General features: G+C 36.6%; 1 protein-coding gene across 2 annotated transcripts; it reads right to left on the reverse strand.

Moving 5' to 3' along the window:
- Positions 1 to 1,751: 1,751 nt before the first annotated feature.
- Positions 1,752 to 9,718, reverse strand: pdap1b (pdgfa associated protein 1b). Of its 2 annotated transcripts, none has more exons than XM_028455203.1 (6): positions 9,474 to 9,611; positions 9,252 to 9,343; positions 6,851 to 6,949; positions 4,393 to 4,514; positions 4,169 to 4,320; positions 1,752 to 2,248 (listed from the first exon to the last, which is right to left on the reverse strand). In XM_028455203.1, the coding sequence occupies exons 2-6, from the start codon at positions 9,315 to 9,317 to the stop codon at positions 2,193 to 2,195; spliced, it is 495 nt and encodes a 164-aa protein (XP_028311004.1). In that variant the 5' UTR covers positions 9,318 to 9,343; positions 9,474 to 9,611; the 3' UTR covers positions 1,752 to 2,192. The 2 variants fall into 2 exon arrangements, with proteins under 2 accessions (XP_028311004.1, XP_028311003.1); XM_028455202.1 differs by having other exon boundaries at positions 1,881 to 2,248; positions 9,572 to 9,718.
- Positions 9,719 to 15,466: the final 5,748 nt, after the last annotated feature.

The following is a 15,466-nucleotide window of genomic DNA, read 5'->3' on the forward strand; positions in this document are numbered from 1 at the left end:
CTGCTGGTCCGGGGAGTCCAAACACCACCAACAACATTGGGCTGTTTTATGTTATTAATTTATTGTATTTATTCTAATATTTGCGTTTCTATTTATTTTTATGACTTTGCTGTGCTGCTGTAAAAAAAAACCCCTTCAGAATTAATAAAGTATATATCAGGGCCTGGGGTGGTAAAGTTTGTTGGGAGAGGACTTGAATTTGTATGTAAAAAAATCATCTTAAAGTGGATGAGCTTTCAAGAACTAAAAGGGAAATTTGGACTGGAAAAACAGGATTTTATTTAAATTTTTTTATATTAACAGATTTGAAACTATTGTATGAGAAAGATAAAAATGTATGGCTAAGCCCCGCCCAACAAAACTGGATCACTTGAGAATTATAAAGAAGAAAAAATGCACCCAGGAAATGCCCCTGAAAATGTTTATCCTTTATTAAATAATTATTTTGTTTTGGTGTTTTTTTTTTTAAACTTTGTTACATTTGTAACTTCTTTGTTATAAAAAAAAATAATAATAATAATAATAATAAAAATAATAATAATCTTAAATAAGTATGCACACAATACATGACAAATATCCATATGATGCCTGATGGCCAGAGTATTATAAGTATGAGAAATTATACTTTATTATTCTATGTTCCTTTACATTCTATTTTTAAGAATTATATATATTTTAAACTATATCATTTCTTAAATTTTTCCATGTTCTTTTCTCTACTATAAACATTTCTAGCACATGATCCAGCAGATTCTTGGTGACTCTCTAACAACTATGCTCACATGTAAAGCTTCCCAGTTTGATCAGGTGGACGCAGTCAGTGGCGTCTGTAACCAACGTGTGTGTGTGTGTGTGTTGTTTCTTTGTTTTTTATTTTATCATTCATAGAATTTGTATTTATTGTTGTACTGTTTGTTTTTACTGCTGAACTTTTAACACTAACATCTAACCAGGGACAGGGTTTTGTATGAAATGTTGAATGTATTTGTCATTTAATATAAACATCAAAATTAATAAATGTATAAATCAAGTACATATCTTTGATAAACAAATTCCCTAAAACCCGGACTAATGCATAGATCAGTGGTTCTCAAACTTTTGAATCCATGTCCCCCCTTTTATCCGACAACAATTTACTAGAATTCTGTACAAATAGAGCATAATGATGGAATTAATCAGTATTTAGTGCCTCCTAAAGATTTATTTCTATAGTTTTTCATTTACAATCATTTTCAAAATCAAAATAATTTCTATCATTTTGTGGGGTTTTGGTGTATTTCATTGTCTTTGTTCTTTTTATTATTCAGTATATTTTTCCTCTTATTCTGTGTTGTTGGTTTTATTTAAATGATTGCATCTCAGTGTGTTTTTGGTGTCGTTTTGTATGATTCTGTTATTTTTGTGCATTTTGTATTGATCTTGTCTTTGTTGTTGCTTTGTGTGTTGCTGGTAATGAGTATTTTTCTCTCTTAGTGTGCGTTTTTAGTTTATATTTGTGTATTTTGTTGTTCTTTTATTCTGTATATTGTTCTCTTATTTCATGTGTTTCTGTTGTTGTTTTCTGAGTTTCTGGTAATATGCAGTATTATTACCATTTTTAACTTAAAAAAACCACATTATAAAACCCAATGTTTTTAATGTTTTCATTTGTTAATTTTCCTCTCTTGTGCCATCGCGTACCCCCATTTGAGAAACACCGTCATAGATGATTTAAATAATCATCCCTTTAATTATTCTCTTTGTAAACAGTGTCTAAATACACCGACAGTGTTTATTAACTGTGATGTCATATTAATGAGCTAAACATTGTTGTTAGCAATAATGAAAGCATCTTCATCCTTATTATCTGAACGAGTGATAATGCGTATAAATAAACAGACTTCTGTTCTTGGTTTCATCATTATATATTCTGAAATATTCTTATGAGTCAGTTATTTACAATGTGAAATCCAAAAAACATGATGGCGACGTCCTTTTAGCAAAGTGACCATTGTACAGTGAGAATTATCTACAATGATGTTTTCAACTGTGGTTTTACTTCCTGGAAAAACCAAAGTCTTTAATGAATGTAGAACTATACACAACCATTCTCTGCCTGTTTTTTCCTTCACCACCAAATACTCTAAATTGTTCTTCATTTGAAAATACTTAATATACATATTTAGTATACTTCTTCTGATAAACCCTCTGCATCATTTCAGTGACAGGGAGTTGATTCCTCTCGATGCTGCTGCTGCGGCTTCTTTAGCTACGGAAGGAAACACAATCAGAGACTTAGTAGAGAACATCACAAATATAAACCAACTAGTGTTTTGTTTTTGAAGGGGAGGGTGATGTATCTGTTGATCTTTGCTCTCAAATGTAATGTGGTTCCCAGCAGCTTATCCATGCTCTTCCTCCTCAGAGGAAATCGTAATTCCCATGTATGAACAATCACCACATTCTGCACAAAGGTCAAGTCCCATGTCAGAATGCCTCAGCTGCAAAAACAGGCCTAAAGGTGGCGCTACAACAAGCTTCTAAAGTTCAAAACATTGCATATTTACTACAAATGCTGTGCTACAGATGTGCAACTTTCACTAAAATAAAATATAGCCCCTTGACGCCAAAAGGAAAGAGCAAATGATGGTGTTCCAATGAAGCGCTTACTGTCCAGCCATCCATTTCATGCATTATTTAATAAACCCACCAGCATAGTTTCTACATTTTATGGTACTTTACCTGAGCAACTGCTAATCCTCTGTCCCTTTACTAAGCATGGATGAAGATTTTACCATCTACTGTTTGTAACTGGAACTTAATCTGGCAAAATACCTCTAATCACCAAGTTATTCATTTTAATTTTATCCATCACACATATTATACACCTCGCACCCTCTATAAAAAATGGTTACAGATTTCTGGAGGGAGATGCAACTTGTCTATTTTTTAATTAACAACTGTCGTCTTAATTTGCCTAAAATTTCCAGGCCTTGACCAATGCAGCAGCTATAATCAAAATCGATTGTCGATTCAACTGATTCTCAACTAAAAAATTGATACAATGCATTGCGTGTTAAGGCAAATTATGACATCAAAACAGTAGTTTGTATAAGATCATTTTAAATAAACTGATTCCAATGATGTAATCACACAAAGGCAAAAGGTAACATGTATTCATGCTAAACAAATAAAAGCTTACTTACTGTAGAAGAAATAACTAGCATAAATAAATAGTCTAAATAAAAGCTTAGGACAGCTGCTCTTTTCTTCCAGAACTAAGTCTCAACTCTCTGTGACTACAAGAATAGTTTAACTGCTTTCGTCCTGTACTTTGTCTATTTCTTTTTGTTGTTGTTTAGGTTGTGTTTCTACTTGTATTGTTTGACTTGTAATGAAAAATAATAATTTTTTAAAAAAAATGACTTTTGAAATTTATGCATCGATTCAGAATTGTGGATGATGAGAAACGCGATTCTTATGTGAATCAATTTTTCACACATTTTACCATTTAAAAAAAATTTAAAAAAATCTAGGGGTACACTGATACAAAAAAGGCTCAGACGCCCACATTAAAATCTATATTTTCATTGATTAGGAAGTCTAACAAGGTAACCAATAGATAGGAAATAAATTAGATGATAGATATTTCTTTTAAGTGTATTTTACAGCTGATTTAGGACCTGTTAGCATTAGAGATGCTAACAGAAAGCTAACACAAGTTTAACTTTTATTAGGTTATTTATTACATGCTGTGTAAATGTGATTAATTTAATTGAACTTTAGTAATTGAGGGCGTTATTGTAATTGACTTTAAGGATAAAAAATAACTGTAATTGGAAAAAATGCTGGTCACTGTAATCGTTATTGAATTGTAATTTAACATGGATAATTGAAAACGTAATTGTAAGTGAAAAATGTGATTGAACCCAACCCTGCTTAGAGCTGACCATGAGGAACTGCGTTTTATCACTGGTTCATTTGAGGAAATGTGAGATGAATCAGTTTAAAATCAACACATGGTAATGCTAGGTCATGTGCTCACGTACAGTATGTCAAATCTTTTACTGGAAAGTTTGTCAGTGATTTGGAAAACACAGCAAGTACGGTGTTCTTGTTGCATTCTCTTTCAAATCTTTCACACTTCCAGTATAATCCACCCTGCTGAGTGATAGCAGGCTGTGCTTACCCTTTTTCTCCTCTTCTTTCTTTCTCGCAGCCTCCTCTCTCTGTTTCTTGATAATGGCGAGGCGAGCAAGGTCAGATTTGGCCTGGTCTGTTTTCCCGGCTAAATGCATCTTCATGTAGCGCTCCTTTGCCTTTTGCTTTTCCAGCTCCTCTCTACAGAAACAAATGCAGATTAGACTACTACAAACACACACTTGATGACCCTAAACGACAGAGTGCACTAACCTTTCTCTTCTTGATAACTGCTGAGGCTCGTCCAACTCAATCTGCGTCACCTTCTTCGACTTCTGAGCAATTCTGTTGGGATTGTCAATTTCTATCAAGCTCTCCACTCCAGTTTTCTTTCTCTGCAAATATATGGAAATTCCATCAAAGTTAAAAGACTTTACATGAAAGCTATGATAATCCTTGTACCCTTTATTCTTTGGTTATTCCGTTTTAAAACCAAATCTAAAGAACAAATAAACTGTATGGTTATTTACTTAAAACATACAAACAGCATTTTTCTGTTTTAAAATCAAATATTCTGTTTGTGTGATATTTGGATATTTAAAGGGCCCATGTTAAGCTACATCAACTTTTCTGTGTTTTAAACATGATAAAGGTCTATTATGGCTTCATACACATGATCAAAGTGTTTTTCTCATTGATTCCTTCAATCGTTAGTTAGAGGGTGATTTACTCCTTTCTTACTGCAGGGTGAGCACAAACACCTCGCTACAATTTGATGCGTTCCCACTTTGATGACGAAATTGACACGACACTGAGCTGGAGAAGCCACGCCTGCCATGATTGACATGTAAACAAACACACCCATGAAGGTGAGCATGTCAGCGTCCTTCATGCAGTGCTATGTATGTATTTTCTACAGTCTATGTATGTACCGGTGAACGCCCCGCCCCCAAACTCTCTCTGTGTTTATAAAGCAGCATGAGCTCGGCTATGGAGTGGGTGGGAGGAGGGTGGGCCGTCCTCTGGCCCTATGTCACCGTGCACGGAGGAGGAAGTCAGTGTCCCGTCTATAGACACGCCCACTCATGAATATACATAAGTAGGATGTAAATCAGCCTGTTTGTGTAGAGTTGGTCAGAAAGTGACTTTTCAGAGGCTAAAACTCTGGAAAACAGGTGAGTTTGGGAAAATAAACCTCAAATTCTATGTTTTTGAGGTTCTTAGAACAAATGGAGATGTGTGAAAAATAACATGACATGGACCTTTAAGGGAAACTAGGACGAGAGCTTCATATTTTAATTTCACCACACAGAGTGGACCCACAGACACGGGAGGACTTTTACTCCTGTACAAAAAAGGAGCAACACAAAAGTCATATTATTATTAATAATAATAATAATAATAATAGTAATAATAATTCATTTTATTTAAAAAGCACATTTCAGGCCATCCGAGGACACTTTACAATAAAAACAGAATAATAAACATTACTGATGAACGGGAGAATTGAAACATTATTAATATATAAATTTTTTTTTTTTCTTAAAGGTTGTTATGTAAAACATGCACATGATATGTAATTAAAGGAGCAAGAGGTGGTGTAATGAATCTACTGGTGCTCCTCATTTATTGTCAACTATTGTGTGTGTTGGCTGCTGCTGTTAGTGGCTAGCGGTATTATAACGTGCAAAATAAATATTTTTACTAACCTCAAAAAAAGCTGTATTTGTTTTTGAAAAAGTGTCAAATGGTAGAAGTTCTAACATCTATTGTTCCTCACACCAGCCTCACACTGATAGTCACCTGTTTATTTGGATACTATTTGAACTAGGGCTGGGTGATTTTGCCTAAAAAAAAACCTCAGGTTTTGATTTTTTTTTTCTTTTTTCAATGCACTTAAAATGACTGCAGGCATCAGATCTATTATCAAAAGTACAACTTTATTGATTGTCCTTAAGAGTTAAAATGTATAGAACAATCCCAAAATAAAAAGTAAATGATTCTCTGTCATTCAACTATTTCAAGTTTTAACCAGGTTCAAGCAAAAGTGCAACAGTAACTTCACAGTAGCTTAAATTTTCTGATTAAGAAATCAGATAACTACATATTTTATAACATTACAATTAAAAAGATAATAAACTCTTCCCTTAGCATCTCAGCATAGTGCGAATAAAACATTAAACATGGCTGTGACACACATATAGCTACTCAAAAGGTAAACACATGTAAACAAAGAGGGGGCAAAATGTCATCGACACAAATTACGCCTCTTTTCAACATGCTATAAGATCATTTTATCAAACGTAGCAGAGTAAAAGTCTGTGGGTCCACTCTGTGTGGTGAGATTAAAACATGAAGCTCTCGTCCATAGTTTTCCTGTAAATATCGCACAAACAAAATATTTAATTTTAAAATAGAAAAACGCTGCTTATTTGGTTTTTTATTTTTCTGTATTCGTGTTTTGGTTTTAAGTCATTAAGACAAAATAACCACACTTTTTGTTTGTTATTATGATTTGGTTTTAAAACAGAATAACCAATATACAGTATTTGTGATTTAGTTAGTAATGAGTATGAAAAGATAATGCACTGATGTTAACAATGGCTTTATGTCTTTTTATCATCCAGGTTCATTCATGCTTAATTTAAAAAAAAAAAAAAAAAAAAAAAAAAAAGTGTATTGTTTGTAAAAATGTATCTATTTAAAAATAACAGCAACGGCATGACAGTACCAGTGAACTTTCATCATCGCTGTCTTCTGATCCAGATCCAGGAAGCTTATCCTCAACATTGTGAGCTGACCCCTCCTCAGCCACCTGGTCTTGTTCATGCTATAATGAATGAATCAAACACACAGATGCACGTACACAATAATAAATAGAGCATTTAAAATGTATCCGTTTAAATCAGCTCCATAGTAGCTGCTCATGCTTTTCATTAGCCGGTGTTGAGTCATGGACCCACATTGACACAAAGGGTTTGATTCCTGCAGGGGCCGTATTTTTATCTGAAGCATATTTTGCATTCCAAGCAGCATGAAAAAAATGTGTGGCTCAATTTGTTTATCAAAGTTTCCTTTTCTTAACATTAAAGATACCATGTTTATCCATTCTAGTTCTCTTATAACTGCATGCTATGAAATAACTTTGAATTCTTAATCAATTATAAGTGCAGATTCTGGTATTTTTGAAAAAGATGTGTTGTAAAGACTAATGTTGGAGAAGTGCAAGTTTAAATAAATCCTAAATATGTACAAGGCTTTACAGAGCAGTGCACGAGTAAAGCATTAACATGTATGGTTACAATTACATGATTCTAATTCAGAGATGGGAAACTTCTATCACAGCAGGGGCCACAATAATGTGATTGTCTGAATCGAGGGCCACATAATCAACATTCATGTCAGCATTTTAGAAAAATGACCAATATGAGCATTAATACAAGCTTGGAAACACATTTTGTGTGTTTTTAAATTCATTTTGTATATTTTCTCATCAATATGGCAAATTTTTGTTGCCTTTTGTGTGTTTGTTATATTTTTTCTGTTCTTGTTGTCGTTTTGTGTATTTTTCTGTTATTTTGTGTAATTGAATGTGTCTTTCAGGGGCGTATTCCATAAAGGAGGGTTAACAAACCCCGCAATGGGAAACTCTGGGTATCTGATTCATTACAGCTGGTATGAAGTGGGTCAATCAACCCTGAGTATGTAACCCTTGGGTTACTGACGTACACGCGCGCGATAAAAAGCCATCATCAATGGATCAAAGGTTATACGAACTACCATGGTAACTACCCAAAAGAGAGTGATTTACTCACCCTGATGGGTGAAATAAGCCAGTGTTTGAGGAATATGAGCCTTCACACTGAACGCACATTCAGTGACTATAGTGGCTTAAATTACTCGTAATTAGTCACACTTTTTGGTCGCTTCATCACTTTATTGCTTCAGTGATGTGACAAGTGGTGAATAATATGAATAAAGTGTGTCTGAGTAGACGTGTCAGCAGCATAGGCTGTCTGCATAGAGAGTCCTCCTGTTACACTGGATATAAACACAGTAAATGCCGCTTGACATCACATAATTAATATTGACTTTTAATGTAATATTGACGCCAGAGTCATCTCAATGTCCAAAAAACGTCATAAAAAAAAAAAAAAGAAGCAGGACGCAAACCTGCGACCTTATACTTCCAAGAGCGGTGTCATAATTCACTGCGCCATCATAACTTCAAAGTAATGTGATCTATTGATCAAACTGTATAACAATATAAAACAACAATCGAGCCTTAAAAGTGGATTTATTTAAATGATCATCTCCTTTATATTATCCACAGGTTTGTATTCAGAGAACTTTACTACAGACGTCAGTAGATGTTTTAATGCAGATCAACCTCTCAGTGTGTTTCACTTAATGATCTGTATCTACAATGTTAGAAAGAAAACTACTGTTTGCACACAAAAAAATAGATAAATACATAAATCAACACAACATTAGTAATGATGTGAACACGTCTGTGGTGTGTGATGTTAATAATGTGTTTCTGAAAAAAGTGTTAAGGTTTATTAAAGTGTTCAGAAACGGTGTTCAGGTGGGCGGAGCCAGGTAGAAACCCAGGGTTTCTTTGATAAAACTTGTCAGTGACCAGGTTTAGTTCACGGACAATGTTGCCATGGTAACATACTCAGAGAAGAACATACCTCACGTTTAGGAATGAGATACTCAGAGTTTCCCTCATTTGAGGCTGAACATACTCAGAGTTTGAACATAACCTGCTTTATGAAATACACCTCTGGTCCTTTTGTATATGATGTTGTTTAGTGTGTCTTAGTTGTCATTTTGTGAGTTCTATGATTTTTTTTTTTTAAAGAATCTTTTTGTGCTTTTGTTGTTACCTTCTGTACTTTTCTTGACATTTCTTGACAGTGTTTCTGGAGTTTTGTGTATTATGTTGTTCTTCCTATAACTTCCAACTTGATGACTTACAATTTGTTTTTGGGGCCGCACAAAATTAGACCGAGGGCCGCCAGTTGCCTATGTCTGTTCTAAATCACCATTTACACCCAGCACGATGTAAACTGTGTGAGACAGATCACTACACTTGTTCACAGACTTATTGAACTCTGCACACCAACCTTCTTCCTCTCCTTCTCTTCCTTCATCTGGGCATCAATCTCCTCTGGGCTGGTGTACGTCCGCATGCGACCCTTATGGCTGCCTTTCCTACCTGTACAGTTAAAAAGAACACCGTAAACACGCCCGAATACACTACGAACAGTAAAAACTGCTGTCAGCCGTAGCAGAGCAGCTCGTAAACATCTAAAGCCCTTTTTTGTAAGAAGCTACGAAACATGTACCTGTGTGACAGCAGCATGTTGTTGAGTGTAATGACGCTAACAGCGGGCTAACACGTCTAAAACATGTGAACAACACAACGGGTTTGAGTCACGCTCACCTCCTTTAGGCATTTTGACGAAATAAACGTTGATTTAAAATCCCCCGTAAAAGAAAACGAAAGTAAAATAATGAGTGTCAAAGCTGCAACATAAATTGACAGCTGGTTTACCTCAGAACTACAACTAGGGATAGCTACAAAAAGTTCCAGTAGTCCAGAAATATGCCTGTCTACAAATTGGTATCATGGGGGTAGGCAACACCTGAAAAAGAAAGGTGACATGTTTTTAACTCTAATCTGACTTGTATTTAAAAAATAAGTAAATTAAATTTAAAAAAATATTTAAATAAAAAGGTTAACAATAAGCATGATAAGCATTATTTATTTAAAGGCAATATCTAAGTCTACTAAAGTGATGCAACGTGCAAGTGGTGTCTAAAATAGGTCTGCTGCAATAACAAACAATACATTTATATTTGTTTAATATTTACAACGTTTTTATGAAGATTACATTTTTTTCAGGTCATATATTTTGAGTAATGAATATGATTATTTTTCCATAGAGTTTAAACAAATTTCAACTTCAAAATATTTTTAAACAAATTAATATATATCTTAATACATTAAACACATTAAGCAACTAACACACTATTATCAAAGCATTTGGAATTAAAATAATAATAATTTTCACACAACTACAGTCAAAAATGATTGGAAATGTTTTCTTCAACTCGGATAGTTACTTCATTTGTTCATTCATTTGATATTTTTATTGCGTAGGTGATCCAGGCTTAAATTCATACATACATTCATACATTTTAAATGTATCAATTTTTTTTTGAATAAATTTGAGTTCTATCAACCTTATTTTTTGTGAATATTTTGCCATTATTATTAATTTTGTATTAACTTTAAAACTATGTAGATCTGTTTTGGTCTTATGTCAAAAACGATTTGGCTTGACTTATTAAATGTGTTGTATCACTGGAAATAACCCCTTATTAAATCTTGAATACTGACAGCAGAAATGAGCAAGATTTAGGTGAGTTTATTTCTACAAAATGCATTTTAATAATTCAATTTAATTATTAAACCGGTTTTTAATGCCCTAGATGACTACAGTGTGTGGAACGTCCATCAATTAAAATTAATCTATCATTTATTAGGGTCCGAAGGCCATACTGGTCGTAGGAACCTATTGTTCTTGTTTTTCTTGGGTATTTTGGTTTTGCCCCATAGGACAAATGTGCTCGCACCTCAGGCCTGCTGAACAAATAAATATTTTACACAATGAAAAAAATTGCACGTACAGCGAGCATTATGGACACCAAAAATACAATGGAACCGCACGACCGGCAGGTTTGCCCAATTCTTACGAAATTTGCCACATGTATTTTTGACCCCAAGATGAACAAAAAGTTACTGATGACCCACGCCCAAAACCATACAGGAAGTCAGCCATTTTGAGTCAAAGGTCAAAAATGCAAAAACGCATTTGTGCGAACTAGTCTGAGGGGCTTCATCCAATTTGCGTCAAACACAGCCAAAACACTTAGAACCCACTGAATATTAAAAGATCATCGAACAAATTTGCATATCTGTAACGGTTTGGTTGTGGCGCTGCCACAAAGTTGCAATGCTAATTCCTGAAGCACACCACAATTTCAAAAAACCCATAACTCTGACACACAAAGTTCAATCAGCCTCAAACTTCACACAAATGACATTTGCCTAAGCAAAATGAATGAAAAATGCATATAACTTTATTATACAAAGTTCAATCTGCTTCATATTTGATACTCATGATGGTTGTCCATCCCTAAACAAGAATCAAAGCAATAATTACCCATCATGCCTTGCGTTCTCAGAGGGCGCCGCTTTTAGTGGCATCTGACGCTAACAGCTCTAGTGGAAAGACGATATGTCGTGTTGACTTCAAAATAGTGTTGGATGAATGTCATAAGATAAGAACAGGTCACTGATGAAGAAAAAACATTCTGTGATCAGTGGGAGGGGCCAATAATGTCACTGTAAAATCCTTCGCCATCACATTCTAAATGCTGTATCTTGGCTATTTTTCAGTGGATTCGCATCAAATTCACTGAGTGTGATTTTTAACTGGTTTTCCCTTTCATACTGGGTTTTTTCGGCTGGCGCCATTTTGCACGCCATAATAGAAAAACCGCTATAACTCTCATATACAATGTTCAAACAGCTTCATATTTGATACACATGATAACTCACACTGATGCACACTGGTGCTTGTTGCGACGGGTTGGGGGCTGTGCTCTATCAAGAACAGGGAGGAAAGATTAGGGCGATTGCGTATGCTAGTCAAGGACTCTCCAAGAGTGAACAAAACTATCCCACACATAAACTTGAGTTCTTGGCCCTCAAGTGGGCTGTGTGTGAGAAGTTTCATGATAATCTTTATGGTTCCTCTTTTACTCTCCTGACCAACAATAATTCTTTAACGTACGTTTTAACAAGCGCCAAGTTGGATGCAGCGGGACACAGGTGGTTGGCTGCCTTGTCTACTTATTATTTCACAACTAAGTACAGGGCAGGGCAAGCCAACAAAGACGCAGATGGGTTGTCTCGGTGACCCCAAGAGCCACCTCATGAGGATGAGGCATTTGTCAAAGAGAGAGCTTGCATTGGTGACATGAGAAAACGTCTCACTGATACTCAATATAAACTGGATCATGAGACTTTCTCTGCCTTGTGTCAGCGCCATTCTGTGTCATTTTCACCGGAGCCCTTGTGGTTGTGGAGTCCCTTGCTATTGACCCCACATCTTTCTCTGAAGCATATGGTGAAAATGTTTTGCCCTCAATGACTGATGCTGATTGCTGCACAGCACAAAGAGCTGATCCCTCTATTGCTCGTGTCATAACCCTTTTTGAGGGAGGCATTAAACCCAGACTCAAAGAAACAAACCTTGAATCCCCTGATGTTAAGCTAATGCTAAAACAATGGAAGAGATTTGAGCTCACTAATGGGGTATTGTACAGGAAGATCAAAGATAAAAAATTCCCCTATTTACCAGTTAGTACTGCCCTACCAGTATCATGAAAGATCTTTACAAGGCGTGCATGACGAAGATGGTCACCTCGGGTTTGACCGTGCCCTGCATCTCACACGAGCTAGATTTTATTGGCCAAGAATGGCCCAGTCCATTGAAAAAAAGTGCAAAACATGCCCGCGATGTCTCACAAGAAAGGCTCCTCCTCAAAGGGCTGCCCCACTGGAAAACATTCACACAACTTGTCCCCTTGAACTAGTGAGCGTGGACTACTTGTCCATTGAGCCAGATAGTTGAGACACCAGAAATGTGTTAGTAATGACGGACCATTTTATGAAATTTGCTGTCGCAGTGCCGACAAAAGATCAGAAAGCTAAGACAATAGCCAAAGCTCTTTGGGAAAATCTGATCATTCTCTATGGTTTCCTTTGTCGTCTGCTTAGCGACCAAGACAGAGATTTTGAATCTAAGATTGTGAAAGCGCTTTGCACTGTGATCGGGGCGAGGAAAATTCGTACCATTCCCTATCATCCGGGGAAACCTGGTAGAACAGTACAATAGGATGTTGCTAGACATGTTAGGCACATTAGAGGGAAAAGACAAGTACCATTGGAGAGACTTTGTTAAGCCCCTAACTCATGCCTACAACTGTACCAAAAATGACACTACAGGGTATTCCCCATATGAAACAATGTTCAGCAGACAGCCAAGACTGCCTGTCGGTCTCCCAATCATGTTGTTAATGACATTCCTGAACCTGACTTGATGCCCATCGTGACTGACGCAGCTCCCGTTCCATCAGAATCTATAGTCAGTAGTGACTGGGTTAAAACCGATAGTGTTGCTACAGAGTCGGTAGGTTTGAGACACTCTGATAGGAAAAGACGTCCATCTAAGAAGTTTACTTATGATGAGCTAGGAGAGGCACTGACTCTGGCCATTAGTTCTTTTTTTAAGGCCTTAGGTGTTGCATTCTCTAAAATTTTGATGTCTCCTCCACAATGTCCAAGTAGGTCAGATGTGCATGAAGAGACTCATGCCGTTTAGAAGGAGAGGGTGTAACCCAGGGTTATTTTACTGTTAGAATTATTATTTTATTTTACTTTAATTTATTTTATTTTATTTTATAGTGAAAGTGACGTTTGACTGTTATGTAAAGTATTGTTTTTTCCCATGCACCGTGAATGCATCACAGCTCTGCACACGGCATTCTGCGTTAGAGAGAGACAGAACTTTCAATCACATTCTCCGCGAGTCATTGAGGAAAAGCGGCTGTGGAAACAACAGTTTTGAGTGCTGGAAGTGTTTCCTGTAAGCTGGAAAGTGAACCATAAAGAACTATCAGAACTATAAAAAACTACAAGAACTATAAAAACTATTAAGTTTCTAAAAGATTGCACTGATTTATTTTCTTTGTTTTGTTTGGGACGAATATTTGGGTCTTCATTCAATGACATGTTATAGAGAAAGATTTGATGGGTTTAAGTGGTAAAATACACTTTATCCTTTCCCCCACAAAAGCATTATCAGTGTCCTCTTATTGTGGTTGGAAGTTTATTTTCACTCTATGCAGAGTTATCATTGCCAATCTCCTTTATGAATCTAAGCTAATTGAACCCTATCTTGTGTAGATTTTGATCATTTAGTACTTCTGTGAGAGCAGAAGGATTTAGAATTTGATTTTCTCCGACTACTCAGGGAGAAAGGGTGACAGATGCATTCCCTCTTTCTCGCATCCCAGTTGCTTAGGCAGACCGGGCCAAAACGGCATTCTGTACTCTATTTGGCCTCTTTGAGTGGAATCGAATGCCTTTGGACTCTGTAACACCCCCAGCACCTTCCAACGTCTGATGCAACGGATCTTTGGCGACCAGCAATGCCAATCTTTGCTGCTTTATTTAGACGATATTGTTGTATTCTCCTCAACCATTGGGCAACATCTGAAGAGATAGATAGTAGTGCTGGGGCAGTTGCAGCAACAGGGTTTAAAGGCTAAATTCACCAAGTGTGCTGATTTCAGATAAGGGTGTCTCCACTGATCACAGCAAGGTGGCGGCCAACTTGCATCCCCCAAACACCATCTCTGACCTGCGGTCGTTCCTTGGCTTTGCCAGTTACTATCGCAGATTTGTGGAGGGTTTTGTCAAGTTGGCTGCTCCTCTCCATAGGTTGGTGGCACAGATGGTAGGCACCAAGTCGAGAAAAAGGTCAGAGTGTGCTTTTGCAGAGAGTTGGTCGGAAGAGTGTCATTGCAGCTTTGAAGCATTGAAGATCAAGCTCATCACTGCACTGGTCTTGGCATATGCTGACTTCTCCCTCCCTTTCATCTTGGAGGTGAATGCCAGCTATGGTGGTCTGAGAGCTGTACTGTCCCAGGAGCAGGGTGGTATGGCGAGGCCCGTCGCTTATGCCAGCAGAGGATTTTTGTTTCCTTTTGTTTAATTTTGTCGTGTAACTTATAATATCAACCGTCACAATTTCCCGTCTCTTTTTTAGGACTGGAGACTTACAGTTGGGGTCCCATTGGTAGTGTCCTCTTTCGTGTGCTGTGTAACCTCTGGGTTTGGTCTTTATATCACCCTGTGTCTGTGTGTGAGTGTCACAAATTTTGGGGGTTCTATTCCCTCCTAGTAAGCTCTAGCCCTTTTTGGTGGTCTCCTTCCCTCACAGTCCTGCTATATATTGATATGAGATGTTTTTAGTTTTTCAGAAAAGAATAAAATGTATTTTTGTACCAGGAACAATATCTCAAGCTCCATTTTGTAAACCAACCTGAGTGCTTTACCTACAATCTAATTATATCCCTGGGCAAAATATCCCAGGGTGACGTTGTCTGACTTATTATTTAGAACCACATTTATAAATCTTGTGTTCATCCTCACCTTTTGTGAGGTAGGTCCTGCGCGCCACAGTCGGAAAACATAATAGTG

Source organism: Gouania willdenowi, chromosome 8 (genome assembly GCF_900634775.1).
Source record: "Gouania willdenowi chromosome 8, fGouWil2.1, whole genome shotgun sequence".
Classification (NCBI taxonomy): Eukaryota; Metazoa; Chordata; class Actinopteri; order Blenniiformes; family Gobiesocidae; genus Gouania; species Gouania willdenowi.